General features: G+C 35.4%; 1 protein-coding gene across 1 annotated transcript in view; it reads right to left on the minus strand.

Annotated features, from left to right (window-relative positions):
- The window catches only part of cpne9 (copine family member IX), a 334,194-nt gene that overhangs the window by 190,915 nt on the left and 118,546 nt on the right, over positions 1–24,733 (minus strand). Inside the window, exons 5-7 of the mRNA XM_066698379.1 lie at positions 19,880–19,919; positions 19,313–19,315; positions 8,327–8,403 (exon numbers count right to left, since the gene is read on the minus strand). Of these exons, the coding sequence (XP_066554476.1) occupies positions 8,327–8,403; positions 19,313–19,315; positions 19,880–19,919 (120 nt within the window). The remainder of the gene's footprint in view (positions 1–8,326; positions 8,404–19,312; positions 19,316–19,879; positions 19,920–24,733) is intronic.

Below are 24,733 nucleotides of genomic sequence, written 5' to 3' on the forward strand. Positions count from 1 at the left end.
TATATTTTTCTTGGTATTACAAATCTTATATAGCGCAGTAAAACAGTGGAGTGGCGGCGGAATGCAGGAGAATCTGTGTCTCATCTGCCTCTACATTACAATCTGAACACTCGGAGCGGCTGTACAGAGCTGCGTTTCAGCGCCGTTTCTCCCATCATTTGACACCCCATCATTTGTTTTGGGGTGTAGTTCACACAAATCAATAAAAAACATATCAACTATCCCATCTGAATATTACACAAGGGTCTTGTACTATGATAAATGTGGTAGTTATTGTGTTTACTTTCACTAATTTTTAAAATGTCTTTTTAATGACAGTAGGTAAAGAAAATCCAAGATGGCGGATTTGATAAAAAAACTAAATACATATTTGTGGTGCATAAAAAGCACAATTTAGTTTTTTTGGAATTGCATATATCTAAGTTAAGGCATAATCTAACCATTTAACTGTCAAACAGCTTTAAATAATTAATTTGTAAAAATCAGTCGCCCACCTTACTTGAAGCACAATTAAATGTGTTCCCACCCATGTTCATTTTGGAAATTGTATTATGTAGTACCACTACAATAATCAAAAAACATCAACAAGAAATCGGTCTTTCTGGTTGCTATGTTGTAATGTATATTGCATCACAAAATATGTATTGAATGAGGTAATAAAATGCTACTTATTATTTCATGTGTCTTGGTGGTATGCTTAGAGGGGAAAGAAAAAAACAGGGAAAATATTTTTTCCTGTTTTATACTCATTTTATGTAGGCCAGTTCTAGCTACCTATTTAATAATGAAAACTCCTTAGCTCCATCAGGGAGTAAAGCAAGTGCACAATGTAAATCTCCAGGAAGTAACATTAATCAGACAAATCATTTTCATGGTCTCTGGTGTTTTTCACCAAAAGAACACCTTAGTGGAATTGGTGACTATGCAGCAATTACAAAATACATAAAGACCACTCTGACAAATTATACATAAAAACAAATGACAAAAATAAGATAAGAATTGTAAATGTAGATGAGGTTTAAAGTTAAACAATTTTGTTGTTAATCTATATTGAGGGTAATAAAATGCTCACTGACAATAAAGCAGCTATTGCTGAAGCCAGAAATAAATAGTTAAAACGGAAATTTGTGAGTTTTCTAAACTATTGGGATTTGCTAAGATTTTTCTCCATAATTGTTTTATATTTTAGCAACCAACATACTCTGTTGGTTTTATTAGTAAGAATTTATATAAAATGGTGAATTATTTTACTCTTCTTCCTCTCTAGATCTCTGACCCTTCAGTGACTGGTCACTGCTAGCAGAACATAACATGCATTTAGGTGTGTTGTGTTGTTGAGTGCAGACATCTTGATAGAGAGCCATCATGGGAACTCCGAGACCTCGGCACCAGCTCGACCGCAATCAAAATCTTCATTTCACAATCAATTATGTATTATGACAAAAATGCATTTAAATTATTTGACAATATCTTACTAACCCTGTTGTAATGAAACTTTATAAAATGTTTTGGCGAAGTGGTCAACATGTAATCTATGAACAAGACTTTGATTGTTCAATCTTCAATTTACATGCCTCAGTACAATACAGATATCTCTGTGAACTCATCAGAATCTACCAACAGTAGCATCAGATATCTTGACCTATTTGAATCTAACAAATTAGCTTTAGCCCACACCAATCTATACATCATTCTTTAAAACATATCTCCTATTACAGCAATCAATATATGTGAAGCAATAAGGGATTATCTCTGCAGCAAGTAAAACGACTGGGACATCTAGTTATGCAGGTTCACACAATCTGTGAAAGGCAAGCTCAGTATTATGGTAATTAACATTTGTGTTATACAACCTATGATTTAAGAATCCATGTTGATGTTTTGAGTTTCAAGAAAGTGAGGGTAAGTTAAACAGTAATACACAGAGGATTTACTGATGATTATTATAATCAATGTGAATTTGGGTACAATCTTTTTTTTGTGTTTGAATTTGTCACAAGTGTAATAACAGGACGCATTTCAGATTTCAGTACTTGCCACCCACACATAATTAAGTGTACACTTGTCATTCAAAATGTCCAGATCCTCACTTTACCTGATAAGCCCTATCAGTGGGTGTTGCCAAAATAATGAGTGTCCGAGAAAAGTACAACAGGGACAATTACAAGTGGGATAAAGCATATATACCAATGGTTATTTAAGCCCAATCATTGAACCAATTAAGCAATTAAGATATCACAATAACCAGAAGATACTGAGGCTCTCATGGACCAGTGTTGGCTAATACAGATATATAGGCATGACTAAAAAGCTACCCTATGTATGCAGATTTATCTTGGTCTTCAACCAGACATGTATTTGATGTGCCACTGGGGACCACAATAGTTACCATTCTGATGGACTCTATCCACAAATAAGCAATTTATGTCCAATACTGAATTTATGAAATTATATATGAAATGAAACTTCTTTCAATTATGTTATAATGGGTTAAAGAATGCTGAAGAGAGGATAAACAACTCCCCATCAGCACATTAGCTCATGTTAGGGTTCATGCTGCCTAATAATGCAGATCCTCTCTCTTCCCTACCTCTTAAGCTGAAACTTTTTCAGAATCATTTACATTGATTGACATGCCACTGTAATAGTAGGACATAAAACATATTATCCTATAAACACAATTTACAGCAATAATTTGGGTGTTTTGTTTTTGTCATCTGTCATTGTTATGATTAACCCTCACTTTGTATTAGTATTATTTGGGTGATGCTTTTATACAAAACAACTTACATTCCCATTCATACTGATGTTTTACTAGACCAATCCTGCTCCAGGGCAAAGCAGTCTAAGTTGGTATTTGAACAGATGACTCTCTGGTTACAGGTCTAAGAGCCCTAAGTACTTCTAAATATAGCTTCACTCTAGACTCCAAATACATTAATTACTTAGACATCAACCATTAAGGGTCAATTTTAAACATATATTTTCTTTACACCATACTTCATGGCCTCAAGAGTTTATTCACAAAACTAAAATATTGGCATACACAAATCCATGATCATCTTACAGTATAATTGGGAGGCACTCATTTCAGGCATATCAAAGCACTGTAAACTACAAAAAGAAAGCAGGATGAGAAAACAATTACAATAAACAAGTAGGTATTAGATCAGGAGGTGGAAATGGTCATTGAATTCATTATATAGTGTGGTAACAGTCTATTAGGCACTATATTAACAGTGCATAGTATACCAGAAACAACACAATACAAATGACAATGCAAATTCAATATATTCTAAACATTTAAATCGGGGCAACTTAAGTTAATTTTAAAACTGTCTCACAGTCCTGTAATAATCAGAATAGAAACAGAACATTCCACTGAACTCACAGGGGGGTTTCTATGGTAACTGAAGACTCTGTATAGGAAAGTTGAAGAAAGTGTTTTGTGATAATTATATAATGTTTTATATTAACACTAGCATTAGAAGTAGCTTGAATACAGACTGAGCAGATTAGCTTTAGCAGGCTAAGCAAAAGGTCAACAAGGTTCATTTGTTAGAAACTCCTGTCAGTAATAAAAGATCACACAGTGCCGAAATAGCCTACAGCTGTTTGCTGAAAATTTGTTTGTGACTTAATCGTTTCTCCAGATAGGCAGGAATTGTTTCTGTTAATGAGCGATTGACACTAGGTAAATGATGACCGTGGGATCGCATCTTCCTAGTGCACATCAAAGACAGACATCTGCTTTTTGGATCCATCACCTCTTCACGGAAAGACAGATCATAAACAGACCCGGACTTGTACCTTCTGATTGGATGAACGGCCATAAGATTTCACGTCACTTTCCTATAAAGCTGCACTCATGTTCGTAAACATTAAGTTCTCACTGAAGGAATTTCCTGACGTGGGGCTTCCACGCCGGCTTGATTGATTTATCTCGACGACTTCTGCACTTATTTCCAAGACGGTTCTACAGTAACAAAGAAGAAGTGCTTATCTCTTATCACAAAACCGGGATTGGGTGAATATGTTTTGCACTACGTTTAAAGGAGAATGCAACAATCTACCTGTTTTCTACAAATGGGATCAGTTATAAATATTTCCAATGTTGCCATCTGGTTGTGTAACCAGTATTATGACATCAAAAACTGTCTGAATTAAATTACATTGTTCATCTTTATTGTTTTTCACCATTATTAGAACCATTATTTGCTAGTTTACATTACATACATTTCAGTAGACAAATGATCTGAAAATTAGTTTTCTAAAAAGACACTTCTGTTTACATTACATAGTATTTCAAGTTCTAACAGAGTTTCATGTATCTTTTTCCTAAAATAAGTACTTGTTGATTTGAGAATTGAGACATGAATGTCAGTTTGCACATGTGCAGTAAACTACCAGATATATATGTTCTGCAAAAGTGGGTTTCCATGCAATACATTTCCAGAATGTTATCTGAAATGTCTAGGTGGTGTTTCTGTTTTTTTCTTCCAATACATTTTCCCAAACCAATTGAATTCTCATGTAGATGCACTGAATACTTTGCATTGAAGTCCAAATTAAATTTCAGTGTCAATGAATTTCAATATGACTATGTATTAATAGATAAAAAACATTTTAATTGTCATCAAAGAATCTGACCAAACATTTTGTATAATCAGTGGTTCAAAGAAGTTAAAAAGAAGCTTAACATATTTTGTTATATATCTATATATAAAGAAGAGATATTAGATGGATGGATATTAAATAATATCTAGGTGAAAGCTATGATCCCTTACTGATGTAACCTGTTAAATCCACTTCAATGTAGATGAAGGGGAAGAGATGGGTTAAAGAAGGGCACCTTTGAGACATGGATTGTGTATGTGTGCCAATCAGAGGGTGAATGGGCAAGACAAAAGATTTAAGTGACTTTGAAAGACCCATAAAATAATGCACAACTCATTGTACCCTGGCATGAATGGGATCTGGCTGCCACTTCCTGCATTCTATGTCCTGTAGCAAATAACACGAAACTGCAGTTGCAGGTTTAGATTAGTAGAGATTTTGCTGTAATGTGTGGATGATATTTAATACTGATGCTGTTAACACTGTAATGTTGTCTATATGTAGTACATTTCATTGTATTGTTTAAAACATAATTCTATTATTATTATTAAAAATACTACTACTACTAATAATAATAATATCATCACCACTCCCTGGGCTGTGCCTTATTTGTCCTATTGGTAATGCTCATACAGCCTTGAAGCCTGTGTCATGTCGGTTCTGTCATGATTGCTTTAGCCCTTTTTCATTCCAACCTGTTACCATCCATCGTCAAAACACAAAGATCTAAAACATGAAAGCAATTGCTTTAATTGTCGAACAACTCCTTGTACATGTATCCCACAAGAATCATTATGATAGATAATTCACTTCACAGGTAAAATGTGCACATCTGTATCCAACCTCTAATTTCCAGCCAATCTCCTGCTGAATAGTGTAGGTTAGTGTGGTTTCAGACATAATGTATTGCAATAACTGTACCAAAGTGTAGCTTAAACTTGGAGCTGTTGTTTTTAACTTCAACCAGAAGGTATGAAATCCTTCACAAGTTGAAAGTAGGTCATAGGGAAACCACACACCTCCAATACCATCCTGTGTAATTTAGTTTGGATTTATTTTAAACACTTTGTGAGGTAGGTCATTTGACTGCATCTGTCGGAATCAATAATGGGTGCTAGACATAAACTAACAGTGACGGGTCTGTGATCGATGAGTAGCTGAGGAAGATGGATGACTAGAAGTCCTGGATTTACCAATTACCTTCCCAGTAATTCACCACATTCATCTTTCAATATGGTAACAAGTGATATGTAGTTTTTAAACACTATTTCAATGATGAAAAAGTGTTTGTGTGTGTGTGGATCAATTTAGTCAAACATTGCTTAACAGTTTTTTAACAGGCAATGGTAATATTATTTTTAAGGCACATTTAAATATATATATATACTAAGATGCAGATCTTGAAATATACCCTTCTATCAAAGTGCACTGGAAGATTAAACCGATCCTGTAGGAAAAAAAGGTTATTTTTTATATGGTGTAAATAATTAATATACATTGTATATTAATAGAATTATAAATTATAGTTTCCATATAAAACATTCTAATAAGTGTTAAAAGAAGGCTGTCACTATTTAAGAGACTCATTGGAAAGGTACAGAAATGTGATGTTTTTAATGTTACAGTGCTATTAGTCATAGAGTTATAATGCTAAAATAACTAGTATTGCCATTACAAAAAATGCTACCTAGGAACGACAGTTAGAACTCAGAAAAAAGGCTACAAAGTAGACAAGGCAGATGTGTTCATCATTCTTGTTCGGTTGTTAATAGATTCTAGTTTTACATTCCCTGATACTGATAGTTAAAGGATTTCTTGGCTTTTATAATACAGAAGTGATGTGCTCTTAGCCCCTGTTTTGTCTTAGAGGCATACAATATTTTACATTGTTATATTTTTAATCCAAGGACATTGTCAACATGTTCCCTGAAGGATCCCACAGAATCAGCTTCCACAATGTGATGTAGCTTGTTCTAGGAAAAAAATGTGCCTCGTATGTTTACAATAAAAACCCATGTTTAACTTCAAATTTTCTCCCAATTTCAGATACTTTGTTGAGTCTGAAGTAAATGATTGTGCTTAATTTGTCAGTTTCATACAGCATTTTGAGTATCTAATTTCTTCTCTTTACAATCCTAAAGATGCATTTAATTTAACCTCTTGATGTAAAACTGTACATAGCTGTATTGGTGTGGCCATACAAAATATTATATAGATTTGTATTTCAAAGTTTAAACACACACACATACATATATTATATATATATATATATATATATATATACACTCACCTAAAGGATTATTAGGAACACCATACTAATACTGTGTTTGACCCCCTTTCGCCTTCAGAACTGCCTTAATTCTACGTGGCATTGATTCAACAAGGTGCTGAAAGCATTCTTTAGAAATGTTGGCCCATATTGATAGGATAGCATCTTGCAGTTGATGGAGATTTGTGGGATGCACATCCAGGCCACGAAGCTCCCGTTCCACCACATCCCAAAGATGCTCTATTGGGTTGAGATCTGGTGACTGTGGGGGCCAGTTTAGTACAGTGAACTCATTGTCATGTTCAAGAAACCAATTTGAAATGATTCGACCTTTGTGACATGGTGCATTATCCTGCTGGAAGTAGCCATCAGAGGATGGGTACATGGTGGTCATAAAGGGATGGACATGGTCAGAAACAATGCTCAGGTAGGCCGTGGCATTTAAACGATGCCCAATTGGCACTAAGGGGCCTAAAGTGTGCCAAGAAAACATCCCCCACACCATTACACCACCACCACCAGCCTGCACAGTGGTAACAAGGCATGATGGATCCATGTTCTCATTCTGTTTACGCCAAATTCTGACTACCATCTGAATGTCTCAACAGAAATCGAGACTCATCAGACCAGGCAACATTTTTCCAGTCTTCAACTGTCCAATTTTGGTGAGCTTGTGCAAATTGTAGCCTCTTTTTCCTATTTGTAGTGGAGATGAGTGGTACCCGGTGGGGTCTTCTGCTGTTGTAGCCCATCCGCCTCAAGGTTGTACGTGTTGTGGCTTCACAAATGCTTTGCTGCATACCTCGGTTGTAACGAGTGGTTATTTCAGTCAAAGTTGCTCTTCTATCAGCTTGAATCAGTCGGCCCATTCTCCTCTGACCTCTAGCATCAACAAGGCATTTTCGCCCACAGGACTGCCGCATACTGGATGTTTTTCCCTTTTCACACCATTCTTTGTAAACCCTAGAAATGGTTGTGCATGAAAATCCCAGTAACTGAGTAGATTGTGAAATACTCAGACTGGCCTGTCTGGCACCAACAACCATGCCACGCTCAAAATTGCTTAAATCACCTTTCTTTCCCATTCAGACATTCAGTTTGGAGTTCAGGAGATTGTCTTTACCAGGACCACACCCCTAAATGCATTGAAGCAACTGCCATGTGATTGGTTGGTTAGATAATTGCATTAATGAGAAATTGAACAGGTGTTCCTAATAATCCTTTAGGTGAGTGTATATGTATATATATATATATATATATATATATATAGTCCTGCATTGTGTAGAAGTATGCATTGATCAAAATATGTGAAAATAAACATCTAAGTTAATAAAAAAATGCCTGTTCAAGTTCATTACCTCTCAATGAACACATGCTATGTACATTCTTATTTTATTTCTATGAAATGGGTAAGTAATTATAGTAAAATGAGTGACATACGAAAGGGTTTTCTCCAATCGACTGCCTGTGGATCCAATAATCTCGCCCAGAGTGCAAAACGTCTGCCCAAGGAAATCCTGCAGAGGGAACAAAAAAACACTATGAATGACTACTTCTGTCAGGCAATCTGTTTGTGTGAATACACTCCAGTTCTAGTGCTGGAGATTCACAATCTCATAATCTAATTCTACAGGTCACCCTAATCCCCAATTTTATTTCCACTCCTAAAGACAGGAAACACACAACAATTTTACAATTTTTCAATTAAGAGATCTGTGGTCCTTGAGTCAGAGGCAATGCCAGGAGAGTTCTTGGGGTGACGGGCACCACCCTAAAATCCATCTGCCTCTTTTTCTGTTAATTTCTATTTAAATTTTGTATTGTTGATTATTAGAATACATCACAGTAAGGATCTTTAAAGTCTATTTTCTCTTTACATTTCCATAGTTAGTAGTAATATATTTTGAATAGCTTCTTGACCTCTTAAAAAAGTACTTCAGTCATCTATATAGGGTTCCCCCAGTGATTTATTTACAATTCCACCACTGGTTATAATTATGAACTTGATTTAATGGCAAATTCCAACATGTGTAACAGAGAGTGGAGTAGGCTTGAAAAAGTGAACAGAAAGTAATTTCTATTAACAAAAGATGAATTTGAAAGTTAAAAGTATTAAATATAAAATTAATAAAAAGTTTAGTTAAATTTAGCTAAATATTTATTAATCATAAAATGGTACACCACTTATTTTAATTTAAAGCCAAAGCTGCATGTAAACTAGTTCTTTGGATATCAGTTTTAGCTTCATAACCAAATTACGTTCACCATGTAAGAAATGACTTTAAACACTATATAACACTATATAAATATAGCAATCACAAATGGATACAATTATATAAATATATTGTTCTGTTCATCAAAGTGAGCACAGGCAAAGATTCTAGGACAATTCTTTTAATTCAGAAAATAGGTTGCCGATACTTACATATACAATTTCTAGATACCTATTGTATTGGCACACCCCTATATTACCTCAATCTCTGTTAGTTCAAAATGGAATCTTTACTATATAAACAAATAGTCAACATCCCCATAGATGCTAACATAGTCTGCAGAGGAAAAACACAATACTTTCCTTTTGATGAAGTATTAGAAATTGTAATTAATTTTTTTTTGTTATTTATTTTTTAATACTCACTGTTTTTTTATCTGATGGCAAATAAATAATGTCTGTGAGAAATCTCCCTTGATATTTTCACTTAAAAGAACAAAAGCATAGATAGGCATGCTGTATGCTGCTCAGAGAAATAAGACTAATTGCTCTTGATATTGATAAAGGACATTATTATGCAAAGCTTCCACATAGACAATATGTGCCAGTGCATCTTTTAGAATGCACCTTGATCCCAAACACACCAAACATCATCCTTGTTGACATTCCTTGATGAACAAAGTGCAGCAGATGGTCCTTTTGAAACAAAGCTTAACCAATTAAACATCACCATGGACATGATTTAGGGACCTTTTCTCATATACAACTGTATTTAAATCATACATTGAATAATAAAGTTAATATGTAAAATAAAAATCAAATGTAATTATTATTTATTAATACTGTTTCTTTTACGCACAGCTGTCATTAAAGTAGAGCTGTTGTGATGTTCACCCACACATTGTCTTTTGCATGGATGTGTTTGTCTTTAATGTACAATGATGCAGTAATGGATATTGCTGGAGCTCATTAATTAACTCATCGTCGTCCACGCTGCTTGTTATGGGGCGCACGCGTATACCGTTTCCACGTGGGTTGACATCACTTCTGATTGGTCAGATTCTTTCCAGTCACAACGAGCCTTTAGAAGGATGCGACTCTTACTAATTTTATGAAACTGTTAAGATCGGACACATGAACCAAATTAGGGAGAGTGTAGGCTAACCTCTTTCAAACCCCCAAAACAGCCTCTGAATGCTCAAAAATGCAAGCATCACAACAATCAATAACTCACTCTGCTGGGTCCTTTAGAAAATAGAGACCCTGCTCTGAAAGGTTATACCGTGTGTCGCTCAGTGCAGAGTATCCGGTCCGGCCGCGGGTTCGAGTCCATCTTTGATCAGGAAAACAAAGAGCTAATGTGCTAATGGGCGAGAGAGGGGCGGATCAGTGCCGCGGATCCGGCACACTGATTGGCTCACTACAGCGCGGCTCATTATGCTACAGTGTGATTGGTCACAAGTATCTATCAAACCTGAAACATGTTAATTCCACGTAGATGTACAGTGAGGGAAAAAAGTATTTGATCCCCTGCTGATTTTGTACGTTTGCCCACTGACAAAGAAATGATTAGTCTATAATTTTAATGGTAGGTGTATTTTAACAGTGAGAGACAGAATAACAACAAAAAAATGCAGAAACACGCATTTCAAAAAAGTTATAAATTGATTTGCATGTTAATGAGGGAAATAAGTATTTGATCCCCTATCAATCAGCAAGATTTCTGGCTCCCAGGTGTCTTTTATACAGGTAACGAGCTGATATTAGGGGCACTCTCTTAAAGGGAGTGCTCCTAATCTCAGCTCGTTACCTGTATAAAAGACACCTGTGCACAGACGCAATCAATCAATCAGATTGCAAACTCTCCACCATGGCCAAGATCAAAGAGCTGTCCAAGGATGTCAGGGACAAGATTGTAGACCTACACAAGCCTGGAATGGGCTACAAGACCATCGCCAAGCAGCTTGGTGAGAAGGTGACAACAGTTGGTGCAATTATTCGCAAATGGAAGAAAGACAAAATAACTGTCAGTCTCCCTCGGTCTGGGGCTCCATGCAAGATCTCACCTCGTGGAGTTTCAATGATCATGAGAATGGTGAGGAATCAGCCCAGAACTACACGGGAGGATCTTGTTAATGATCTCAAGGCAGCTGGGACCATAGTCACCAAGAAAACAATTGGTAACACACTACGCCGTGAAGGACTGAAATCCTGCAGCGCCCGCAAGGTCCCCCTGCTCAAGAAAGCACATGTACAGGCCCGTCTGAAGTTTGCCAATGAACATCTGAATGATTCAGAGGAGAACTGGGTGAAAGTGTTGTGGTCAGATGAGACCAAAATCGAGCTCTTTGGCATCAACTCAACTCGCCGTGTTTGGAGGAGGAGGAATGACCCCAAGAACAACATCCCCACCGTCAAACATGGAGGTGGAAACACTATGCTTTGGGGGTGTTTTTCTGCTAAGGTGACAGGACAACTGCACCGCATCAAAGGGACGATGGACAGGGCTATGTACCATCAAATCTTGGGTGAGAACCTCCTTCCCTCAGCCAGGGCATTGAAAATGGGTCGTGGATGGGTATTCCAGCATGACAATGACCCAAAACACACAGTCAAGGCAACAAAGGAGTGGCTCAAGAAGAAGCACATTAAGGTCCTGGAGTGGCCTAGCCAGTCTCCAGACCTTAATCCCATAGAAAATCTGTAGAGGGAGCTGAAGGTTCGAGTTGCCAAATGTCAGCCTCGAAACCTTAGTAACTTGTAGAGGATCTGCAAAGAGGAGTGGGACAAAATCCCTCCTGAGATGTGTGCAAACCTGGTGGCCAACTACAAGAAACATCTGACCTCTGTGATTGCCAACAAGGGTTTTGTCACCAAGTACTAAGTCGAAGGGGTCAAATACTTATTTCCCTCATTAATATGCAAATCAATTTATAACTTTATTATAGACTGATCATGTCTTTGTCATTGGGCAAACGTACAAAATCAGCAGGGGATCAAATACTTTTTTCCCTCACTGTATGTCTCTTGCAGATTATATTTTTCACTTTGACATTGTGGACATTGTGTTGATCAGTGGCAGAAACTGCTGATTAAATCAGAATGGATTTTATGTTGTAACACAATGAAATGTGGAGAAGTCCAAGGAGTGGAATACTTTTGAGAGCCACTGTAACTGATTTACAAAAAACAATCCCACACAAGCCCATCTGTGTTTCCACCAGGCTTATAGTATATGTCCTTTAATCAAACATATGTCCACAGCTAAAATGTATTACCTTTATTGCATTATAAGGAGATAATCGTATTCTAGGGCTTCTCTTTTCTGGTTTACAGTGTGTTTATTAAATGGGGCTCATAGCATATTAGCTTGTTACAGTAACATTATCCCACTTTGCAGTGCTGTACTCGAAAACCACCATATCCAAGTCAAGCCTCTATACTATCGATATGTGGATAGTATAATTGAGAATAATCACAACTTCTACTGCTAATAATAGTAATTAACACCATCACTACAAAATACTAAATAACCACTTTATTCTTCATTCTTTAATCTCTATTTGATCAAATAGATATATATGGAAATACCCTGTAACGATGTATAATGGTGTGTAATGGTGTTACAACCCATCAATACCCTTCAACATTTTTAAATCTTTTTCTGGGGAATTCCAATTTCAACATATCCCAAAAAACAGGTCTATGACTAAAGCACTTCGAAAAATTAACATATGAAGTGAGAAGAGGGTAAGGAACCTTATTTTCCAAACAGATGGGCACTCAAGTATTACAACAATGTAACTTGCAGAGTTGTGGAGTTTTTGTATTCCAGACGGGAGAGATCTGGAGCAGCTGAGTTGAGGAATTGATGAGGAAGTGGCGCATTCTGTGTTTGTTGCTGATGTGCTGAGAGTAGGATAGAGCAGGATTTAGGCTGACTACTAGATTCTTTGTGGAAGAAGGGGCAAGTGTGGTAGTTGCCAAGGGAATTTAAATGGAGAGATCAGTAGAAGGTAAGGAGTAGGAGGAAAGAAGAGATCAGATTTGTTGATCTTGAGGTGATGCAAGTGAACCCAAGAGGAAATAGCAGACAGACAGGAAGAGCTGTGAGAGTGGATTTAGGGATCAGAAGAGGGAAAGACAGGAAGATCTGGAAGAAATGGAATGAGAATGCATGGGATGCGATGAGGGGGCTCAGAGAGGGTGTAGAGAGAGAACAGGAGGGGGCCCAGGACAGAGTGTTGGAGTATCTTAGGAGAGGTTGAAGTGTGGACAAAGAACCACGCCCTGTCACTTGGTAGGTGTGGTCATTGAGGTAGGAGGAGGACCAAGTGAGAGCAGTTCCAGAAATTCTAAGGTTGGCAAGGGAGAAGAGGAGAATGGAGTGAAAGACAATGTCGAAGGCTGCAGAGAGATCAATGATGATCAGGACAGAGGAGAGGAAGGCCACCTGGGCAGAGTTCAGTGAGTCAGTGACTGCTAGTTAAGCAGTTTCAATGGCGTGAGCAGTGTGGAAGCCTGATTGCAGAGGGTCAAGGAGTGAATAATGGGATAGAACTGAAAAGATAAAAATGTTTTTTTTAATAAAGCTTTATATTTACATTCAGTCTGTTTCCACCTCCTGCCTCCTAGGTGCCAGCTCACTATATCTAAATCTTCACAATCACCATTCATCATCATCATAAGCCTATATATGTAGAAAGTCTACACCCACCCAACTGTTTTCAGTGCCTCAGAGTTTCATGCATTTAAATTAGGATTTTCTCCACTTATCTACACACCATACTCCACATATATATATTTATATATATATTAAATATTTTATTGTGAAAAAAAATAAATAAAAATTATATATATACCTTTTACCTTTTCGCTGTGTGGATCACGTGTGTTTCTGCGAGATGTGGGGAATTTGGAGGCTGGGACGCAGACCGTCACGACAAGGATGTCAGACCAGTCATGTAGTGTATGTTTACCTGTACTTAAGCGATCGGGTGCGTGCACTCCTTCACGACGCAAAAGACACAAATTCAGTGCAAAATAGCCGTTAAGTGTGAGCTGCCCACTGTTCACAAAATTGGGTCGGATTGTAGAAATCGTGTAGTGTGACCCCAGTGTAACCCCTCTTTATGTGAGTTCCCTTAAGAGTAATGACATGGCGTTCATTGTCCCTGCCCCCCCACCTTTCTCTTGTGAGTATGTGCATTCTGTTAATGACGTGCAGCTTAGAACTGCAGAGGGAGAGTTGCTGTGAGACGCCAAGTGCCTTTGTATAACCCTGGATTTTGTATTATTTTAATATATCTTTTTAGGGTTGCATCTGTATGTGTGCATTTCGATGGCTGCGGAACAAGACAGAAGACTTCACTTTCAACATCATGTGCCCAGTGGAAGTGCTTAACATAAATAAGGACTCTTTATAAAGTCCTCCTGAGGTATTCTAGAGTTGTGCACAACTATACATTTTTTTTTATTTTCTTTGTTTTACCTCATTGAACGGTATGTTTGGTGAGTGGTCTATGTGAACATTACCCATGTGAATCACAGAAATTGTATATGAAACTTGTTATGATTTCAGTTCAGATACACTCATAAAATGTATATAGTTGTTATTTTCTTTCTCCAATTAATGAGTAATGTTGAGGTGGAATTAAGAGTAGTGCGCAGCCCTCATCATAAAATTATAACCCACACATTAACCTTAATTTAGAATATATTGAGGGGTTACACCAGCATTAGCCACTGCAGTGTAGTTCTGTGCTTCAGGTCATTTTCATGCTGAAAGGTGAACATCTTTCCCAGTTTCAGCTACTCTTGCAGAGGGCAGCAGGTTTTCCTCACGGACTTTTCTATATTTTGCTCCATTCATTTTCCATTCTTTCCTGACAGGTCATTTGGGTGATGTGTTTTGAATTTATACCCATTCCCTGATCTGTACCTTTCAACAACTTTGTCCTGGAGTTCTTTTGAATGCTCCTTGGTGCTCATGGTTGAGTTCTTGCTTTGAAAATCACTACCCAGCAGGAAGTGCTGAATTTACTCTGAAATCATGTAAATCACTACAGCTTAATACAGGTGGAGGCCACTTAACTTGGTGTGTGATTTTGTGATTGCTTACACCCGAGCAAATTTAGGATTACTTTTACAAGGGGGGTGGACACTTATCCAACCAAGCTATTTCAGTTCTTATTATTATTTTGTTTTTCACTTGGAAGTGTGAAGGTAGGATGTGTAGATAAATATGTATTTTAATTCCAGGTTATAAGGCAACAAAAGGTGAACATTTTGAAAGGGGGGACTTTTGATAGGCACTGTGTATATACAGTGGATAGTTCAGATAACTCACTATAAAACATGTTACATACAATTGGATAACAATTCAAACCATAATTATGATGCATCTAAGTTCATTTTCATGCATCTGAACATTGTTATCATTGGTAACCCATTCAGTGATATAATCTAGTGAATCTTCCTATAACGGTAAGGAGGGTACCTCCAAATTATACCTGTGTCTGAATTCACTTTCACCTGCTTTTTCTTTCTTAGATGTGATGTGGTAGCTACACCACTCTACTGCCTGGTGCTTCCTGTTCCTGAGGCCTACTTGCTATCAATAGATATTGTTGGCAATGGTACATTCTCCGCTCTAATAAATAACTAATCACATGAGCACCTAATCACATTCCCCTGACTGAGCAACGGTTCAGCAAAAAAGTAATTGCTTGTAAACATCCCCCACCCACTGCTACTATCTGTTGGGGTAAATGTTTATTTCTTGCAGGAATGTTGTTACAATGTAGTACAGAGATCTGTTTATACTGAGGGTAATGATGTCTTTTCCCTCTAGACCAGCATTATACTATTCATTACGAAAAAGAGCCCTGCACTTCATTATTGACTTCTTAACCCTCTAAACGGTTCCTATAATTCTTTAAATATACTGCTTTTTTTTATTTAGTCAGGAATTGTTTGAATATGATCAAATTGTTTTGTGAAAATGTGAATTCTGAAGAGTAATTTTAAATTACTTTTAAATGTAATCATGTTCTTTTGATAGACACCTGTGCTTCCTGAAAATATCAAATATATTATAGTATTTGACCCTTTGAACTCTAGTGGTGAAACAACTTCAATTTCAGTAATCATAATCATGCAATTTATTAATTCAGGCTTCTACAATTATGGAACTTAGTGTGTTATGTATACTGTCCCTGACCAAGCCAACATCTGCACATTCTAAGATGTATGTAATACCTTCAGGAAGAGCAAATGACAATTACCTCCAAAATGACATGCTCAAGTTCACATTTATAAATGGTTTAATATTTACCCCCCATTCAAACTGCAGATTTGTTCAAACAACAGTAAATCAGTTATGAATAACCAAGTATTCATTACATTATATTATGCCGGTGACACCCACATACCTTTGTTTGAAGAAGATAAATTAAATCAGTTGAATACCAGAGGAGTGAGAGCATAAATAACACACAGGGTATCTTGCTTTTATGGACAAAAATTGTTAAGTTAAGAAAACATTTTTTTTTTAATACAAAATAGGTAACTGAATTATTATATAAAATGCTTCATCTTCAGGCAGTACCAACTGCTACTGTGAGAATTGCTTTCTGGGTTTTTTAAATCCCTAACCTAAGCACCTGCCTGATCTCACCACAGTCTTTATTATTGAGGTTGTCTTGGTTTTACTGCCTTAATTGTAGATAGATTGTACACCAGCCCAGCTAAGACACTGAATTTAGTGCTCAACCTGTAGAACCTTCTCTGGTGATTTGTTTTAAAACTACAGCAGAGCCAGGAAATGAAGGATAAAACTGTCATGATTGGTGCCAACATATTAAAATAATTTGGAAATGGAACTAAAAAAACCTCATAAGTTAATAATAAAATAAATATTGGATCAAAGTTTGTGTCAGCAAAGGAGGAGATTGACAGCAGAAAGTCAGGGCCAGGGTATTAATTAATTAATTAATATTTCCGTGACATATGACTATTACGATTAGCAAAAGTGTTTTATTATTATTATTATTATTATTATTATTATTATTATTATTGTCTCTCTAGATGCGGAGCACCCAATAAGAACCCACAAATCCAAGGGATTTGTTTTGAGTACTTAAAAATGTTCTTAATGGATTAAATGTGTGTATACAACATAGTATTGAAATATTTAATGCACATAAAAAAAATGTTTTGTTGGGTGGATACCAGGTTCCAAATTTCCATTTGTGATAACACAATATTAAACTACATAATGTTATTAAAAAAGTATATACTTTTCATGATTCCAAAACAAAAGTATGTATTTATCTTTATTATATTAATTTTAAATGCATACAAATTGAAAACAACCACACATTCTGGTCTTGGGTGGGAGCACTGCCCTTACAAATTGTAAATTCTTAAAGGTTTAATGAAATTCATAAGAACACAAGGTGCCTGGCAACATAATTTATTCTATTTCCTGTTCCCTACAAAGTAAAACAGAAAAACAAAAAATGCTCTAAAACTGCCCTGTCACTTAATATCTGAAATTATTGATACTTATTTATTGTGATTATTTAAATTGTGTGTTACATAATCAATACTCACCTTCTGCTCATCCAATTTGTTTTGCAGGAAATTAATAAAAACAATCCAGTTAGTTGAATATCTGAGAAGAAAATTGAGTAAATTATGCATTACCAAACAGAAAACTGTTCATCTGATACTCCCAAACCTTCTCAGAACAAAATGTATTGACTATTTTAAAGAACTAAGCATTAAAGTGAGTTATAATGCAATATAACTTCACAGGGTCATGGATGATTACAAAAACAAGTATATCCTTAAGGCATACTAATAGCACAAATCCATGAGGAAAAAAGATACAAAGCAATTTTTTTATCCAATTTAATCTCCTGTCAGTTACTATATTATGCCCCTTTCGATAAACTATATTGCTACCATAATTTATGCATAATATTTATAAAGGAATTTTAGAAATCCTAGAGGACATATCCTTGAAAAAAATGGAAAAAACAAAAACATACTCAGTTCATATATTTGTCTGTGTGTGTATAAGTGTTATATATAACATATATATACATGCACACACACACAGTATTGTTGTATTTTTCAAGTGATAACTAACACATAAAAGCATTTTATTTATTTATTTTTTAAGGCCAAAGGCATGGCAAATCTGTATCTTCAAGCTTGTTAAAACTGAGCAGTTATTTCATTTTTTACACTAGCTGGTACTGCAGGCATAAAACCACATTTGTTACAGAAATGCATCTGAGAAGGCAATTTTTCCAGAGGGATTGCGAATAAACATCATGGGGAGGGGAGGTTTAATCAGGATGTCAACTTCTTATATTTCAGACAGGGCTCATTAGCACCCATTCTGACTGCCCTACCAACCTTTCAGGCCTTAACCATAAGCTTTGAGTATAATGTATAATATTGCTAATATAAAGTATACAGTTTACACATATTTACTTTAATTAGTTTTAGGTCATGCACTTCAAATGAGAAATTAGAGACCTTTGACAACTGTAAAGTTTCCAGTTGATAGACAGCAGGTTTGTATTAGTTTTTTTACTGTACCCCATTGGTTTTTAGAGTGTCAGTCAAAGTTGTACACCCCTTTGTTTTTGCACATTTTAATTAATAAACTCAGAAATTATATGATTGATAACTATATTTTAATTAACAAGGCTGTAGTGTTTATGTATGTGCCATTTCACTCTAGAGAGGGAATATTGTGATTAAATGCGCTTATGATGATTAAAATGCTTGAATGAAAAGTGTAGAATTTAAAACAATGTATTCTATGTCCAATATAGTCGGATCTAATTTGGAATATTGTGTATAGTCCTGGTCACCAAACTGCAAGAAATATATAATTTTTTGACAGGCAATCCAAAGGACAGCAACCAGATTAGTGAAGGTGTGAAGATAATGCTGTATTCAGGCTGTATTTTTTTCTAGGCACAGAGGCAATTACGTGGAGACTTGATTCATTTTCAAAATTATTACAGGTAGGAAGCAAATCACCACAGAATACCTCTTCATGATCAATGATGGGTAGGTAAAAAGTCAAAATGCAAATGCATTCTAATAGAATTTCAGTAGGGAATATCGTCATTACAAAATGTCCTGCTGCACACCTTTGGTAATTGGAGAAAATGTGAAATTCTTTATACTTTCTCAGAACTTAAGCCATCTGAAAATGTGTGGCAAGAGTTCAAACCAGTTCACTGCAAAAAATAACTAAACTTCTAAAATAATTACTAAAATACAGATGTTCCCTGCTATAGCATGCTGTTTTAGCACTGTTTCACTATAGTGCTCCTGAATAATACCCATTCCTTTTATAGTGCTCACATGCTTCATAATAGTGCTCTGGGGTGACACTTAATCAGACTGGTTGCCAATTCATATGCTCTGAGCAGCGTACATACAGTACTTTGTATAGGACACCACTTTAACTGTAAACAACTCGCCTCTCCCATGTTTTTAATTGAATTTACCCCTTACATTAGCACTCTATATTCATGGAATCATTTAAAAGCAAAAACCAGGGAACATGTGTGCCAAGAAAACTGATTTATACCATGAACACAGAGATTTTCTGAAGATGAATTAAAATTAAAATGGTCTGTCCTTGGGCTAAATGCACTGAGATAAATCATAGGTAGTTTGTACAAGGAAAGCAGCTTCCAAAAGATAAAAACAGTATTATTAATATTAAAAAAAGCATGAGAACTTACATGTTTTGAAATGTTAGAACTCCTGGAGTCCACGTTATATCTGCAAGAAAAAAAGAAAAAATAATAATAAGGAGCATTCACCCCAAACAGGATTAAGGTTCAAATATGGATTAAATAATAAATCATGGTTTTTATGAGGAAAATATTATATATCATGTTCTGGATGAGAAAACACATATCATGCATGTACTGCTACACTTTCTCTATCCAAAGATCCCCATTGATGAATACAACACAGCTGCAAACTCTATGCATTCTGTCAAGTACTTTTTTATTGTATATTGCTGTCCATTCATGCAGGTTATATTGTATGTGGTGAATCAGGTAAGTAGATTTTAACCTGTTAGTTTTAACCTGTTCTGTTTCCTGAGTAACACAAGAAGTTCAGACACTGAAATGGGCAAAAGTTCAGTGAAACCTCTGAAGGGCATTGAACATGTTGTCAAATAATTATTAAAACATACAGTACTGTGCAAAAGTTTTAGGCAGGTGTGAAAAAATGCTGTAAAGTAAGAATGCTTTGAAAAATAGACGTTAATAGATTATATTTATCAATTAACTAAACGCAAAGTGAGTGAACAGATGAAAAATCTACATCAAATCCATATTTGGTGTGACTACCCCTTGCCTTCAAAACGGCATCAATTCTTCTAGGTACACTTGCACACAGTACTGTATATCCAAAACATTACACAAAGGTATATCATCTTAAAACTAATTTGTAAATAGTTTTTTGTTTTTGTATTTTAAGGTAATACTACACATTGTTTGGATTAAAATGCAGAAGAGTATTATAAACACATGAAGAAATAATAGAAGTATATAATGTCATATAAAAGCTGTGGTTGGATTCAGATCAAATGGAATGCCATGAGGGTGACAAAAGCCAAGATATGACATCTTGGTTTAAATAATAAACCTTAGATACAATTTCTTTACAGTTTTATTTTATTTTTAAGAAATCTAGGCTACCGTGTTTAAAAAGCAGTATAAATAGCTATACTATAGTATAAATAGCTATATAAATCTACACTGTGGATTCTACACGCACAAGACTGACAAGACACAAAAAATGAAGCACTGCAGTTCAACATTCCTTTGACAAGCCTCTTTTCACTCCCCCAAACCATTTCTGCCCACCCTCTGTCCCTCTCCTGATGCTTTGAAGCTACGCATATTAGAAATGAAACTCTGGCAGAGAATCAAGTGTAGCAGCAGGTAGCATCAATGTGTTATGGAATACATGATGAAAAACAGGATTGCCTTTTATATCTTTGAATCACTAATACAAGCCTGAAGAAAAGACAATGTAATAGGGTCAGACAGCAATCAGTGTATTGTTCTGTGGTAGCATGGTGGATAGTAAAAAAAAAAAGAAAAAAAAAGGAACCCAGGTATCTGAGAGAACACAGAGACTCTGAAATATCGCCCTCAGAAAAAAAAATCAGACCGTGATTATGAATACGGCCTGATGTCTGAGTGGCAGAACAGAAACTACATGAGAATATTTTTGGCAATCTCTTTCTCTCTCCTGTCTGTAGCAAAGAGCAATAAGCTTCCTCTCATGGTAACTAATTAAATTACCCACTGTATTAAGGCCCCAAGAGCTTTTTTCTTTTTTTTTTATGAAAATTTTGCATTGCAGTACAATCAACTCATCCAAAATCTAATAAATGGTGTTCATATTTGCATTACAATTTTATCAGAATTTGAAATTAGATTGAAAAATAAATCAATATTTGTTTAACGACAATACCTTACAGCTTTATTAATATTATTAAAGCTCTTTTCTTATTCAACTGTGAAATTAAAAACATGTATTTTATTAAAATTGTTTGCATTTCCCATTTTGTAGTGATTTTTATATATGCAAATATGCTTCTAAAGATCTAAGTTAAATGGCCTATGCTAACCAATCAGGCATTCAAAGTTAATTTATTCCCCTCACATTATAAAAGACAAAAAACTTTATTTACAAATAGGTTCACACATAACTTTAACAAATGTAGTTTGTAGTAAAACATATTCAACCTCTTAATCTGAAACTGTGTTTTTTGGGAAGTAATTTTGTTTAATAAGTATTATTAAACTGTAATTATTTATCAATGCTATTTTTTCTGAGATTATTGAACACTGCTTCAGCCCAGATAAAACCATAAATCAATTAAGTGGAAGTCTAACGTTTACATTAGCCCTTTCTTGAATCAGTATAATATTGTTCCAAGCAAATTATTCTAAAATGATTGAACCTAGAACAACAGTGCTCCAAAAATGCAGTTAATTTCTCTCAAGCTCTGGAGAGCTGTTGATAGGCTTAAGACATATCAAGAAAATATCATTAGAAGCAATGGTGAGATTCCAGACAAGGAGATTCATGGCCAATTATAATTATATTACAAAAGACTAATTTAGGCAGGTTGGTAATTTTCTGTAAATGCCTAATATAAGCCTACCCAAGACATTAAACAAAAGTAAAGGTTAAACAACAAGAATGGTCAATCTGTGAAAATATTTCCACTTATTTAACAATTGAGTTGTGTATGTCTTTTAAAATATCTCTTTCTTTACTGATATTTGTATTAAGTCTGAATTCACTTGACTTTTAATTGGGTATGTGGATTTGGTTGGCACACCTTTGGTATACTTGGTACAACTTAGGGAACATGTAAACTGTTATCCATGGAGAAATACAAGTAATGATAACATATTTACTTCTGTACCTGTCCAGAAGAAATGGGAAATACAAATTGAAAAGGAAGAACTAGATTTGTAATTAGGATTTGTTTAACCATGAACCAGTTTCTTTTTAGGGCTATTTGCGAGGAAACAGTGATGAGTGTGCATGTTTGGGAAAATCACGTCAGTGGACTAAAACAGGGTAAATATAATTTACATATGAGAATGATGAAAACACACACCCATACACATTTGTATACTGGAAAAGTGTAGTGTTGTAAAATGTAAGTAATACTAGGAATGAGTTCGCTTTTTATGGACTTCATGCTGTTGCAGAGTAAGCAGTTCAGAGGTATTCAAGCCAATAAGTGTACAGAAAATGTGGAGCATTAAACAATTATAATAAATATTAATTAACTTGAGCTTTAAAAAAGTCATTGTTATTCATGATACTACAATGATGGAGTTGAACTACAGTGCTTAACTGGTGAAGTTTAACTGCACTGAAATAGGTTTGGGACAAAATCTTGTAAGAATTAGGTTTGCAGCACACTTTTAAATTAATATTTTTTAAAAGGTTAAAACATGGTAAATCCATGCATGCTTCCACATGTAAAGTACATCATATATAATTTAAAGAGCATAGTGCATTTACTAGTGTGAGATAAAGAGATTTCACATGACAGCCTTGGATTTCATTATGTAATTCTCTTATGTATGTATTCTCTGTGCCTGTAATACACCCTTTCATTCCCCTGAGACAAATGCATGAAAGAAAGCTGTGCATGTGGCTAATTTGCATATGAACTCTAGTCCAATTTATTGCATAATGTCAGGTTCATTTTGTCTTTGGAAACAGAAGAATGCCCTGGGCATTATTTGAACACACATGAGTTCTCTGGCAAACTCTCCAAATGAGTTTGTTTGCCCTTAAATGATAGCAACTATAAATATTTCAAGGAAACCAGTAAGTTGTTATGAGGGTTCAGCAGAAAGTAAATGTCTAATATTTCATTGTCTGTAATGCTGTAGTTCACATTAATGTTAATGTGGTCTCCTAATGGTATGCCACCGCACCAATGGCATGTGGATAATAATTTGGTCAAGAGCAGTAAATCAGCTTCATTATATCAATTGGAATTACTGTCTCTGTGTATGAAAACCATACACATGAAATATCTGCAAAAACAATGTGAATTTTACACACAGGAAATTCACATATTGACTCCCATTTCCACTTTATTTGTATGGCAAATGCATAAATGCAGTGAATGGAAACCCCAAAATGCATTTCACACAATACATTTTTCTTGAGTATATGTCTTGAGTCAAAAAAATAAATTAAAAAATCTAAGGAAACTCCACGGCTGGGATTACCTCCTAATAGAAAACTACAAAACTACTCAGTGGCGGCCTAGTTTTTTTCTTCAATTTTTTTGTAATATGCTTCTATCTTCTGTAAATGTATACCAGTATGAAGTGCAGGTTTATAGTTTGTTATTATGGGTCAAAGTTTTTATTTAATCCAGACTGAAATCTGTAATACTGTAACTCTGCATAGAAATTGCTGTTTGCCTTATCTGTTCTTTCCCGGAATGTGGTTTTACAAATACATAAAGTTTACTGTGGTTCTGTAGTACTTAAAGCCACATAGATTTTGTTTCGGTTTGGTTAAGGCTCACATGGCTCCCAGTTCTAAAGGCACAAGAGTATATGGGAGAATGCTGCTTGACAAGGAGGTGAGATCATTCATCATGACAGAGAAGCACAGTTGGAAGCAAATTGTATCCAAGTACCTAAAGAAAAGAGAACCCAGAGGAAATCAAGGGAACTGTCACCCCTCAATCAAAGAGACACTCAATGTCCTGTGAGAGGAGGAAACCATCCTTAAAAAAACATATACAAAAGTCAGGTGAGAATGGACCACAAAATTGTGATTCATAAGAAATTATCCTTACCTTTATTTAAAACAGACATACAAGGTCCTATAAGTGTAGATTAACATACCTAAAAAAGATGTCAGATGAAAATATACCACAAAAAATTTGATTAATGTGCTGTCATTATTGGGCCAAAGTGTACTTTAAGTGACTAATTTAAATGGGTAAGTCTTAACTATAAAAGTGATGTTACAAAGTCCTTACTATTTTTCTCCAGATGGGCTTACTGTATTATTTA

This window comes from Amia ocellicauda, chromosome 3, assembly GCF_036373705.1.
Source record: "Amia ocellicauda isolate fAmiCal2 chromosome 3, fAmiCal2.hap1, whole genome shotgun sequence".
In the NCBI taxonomy this organism is placed as follows: Eukaryota; Metazoa; Chordata; class Actinopteri; order Amiiformes; family Amiidae; genus Amia; species Amia ocellicauda.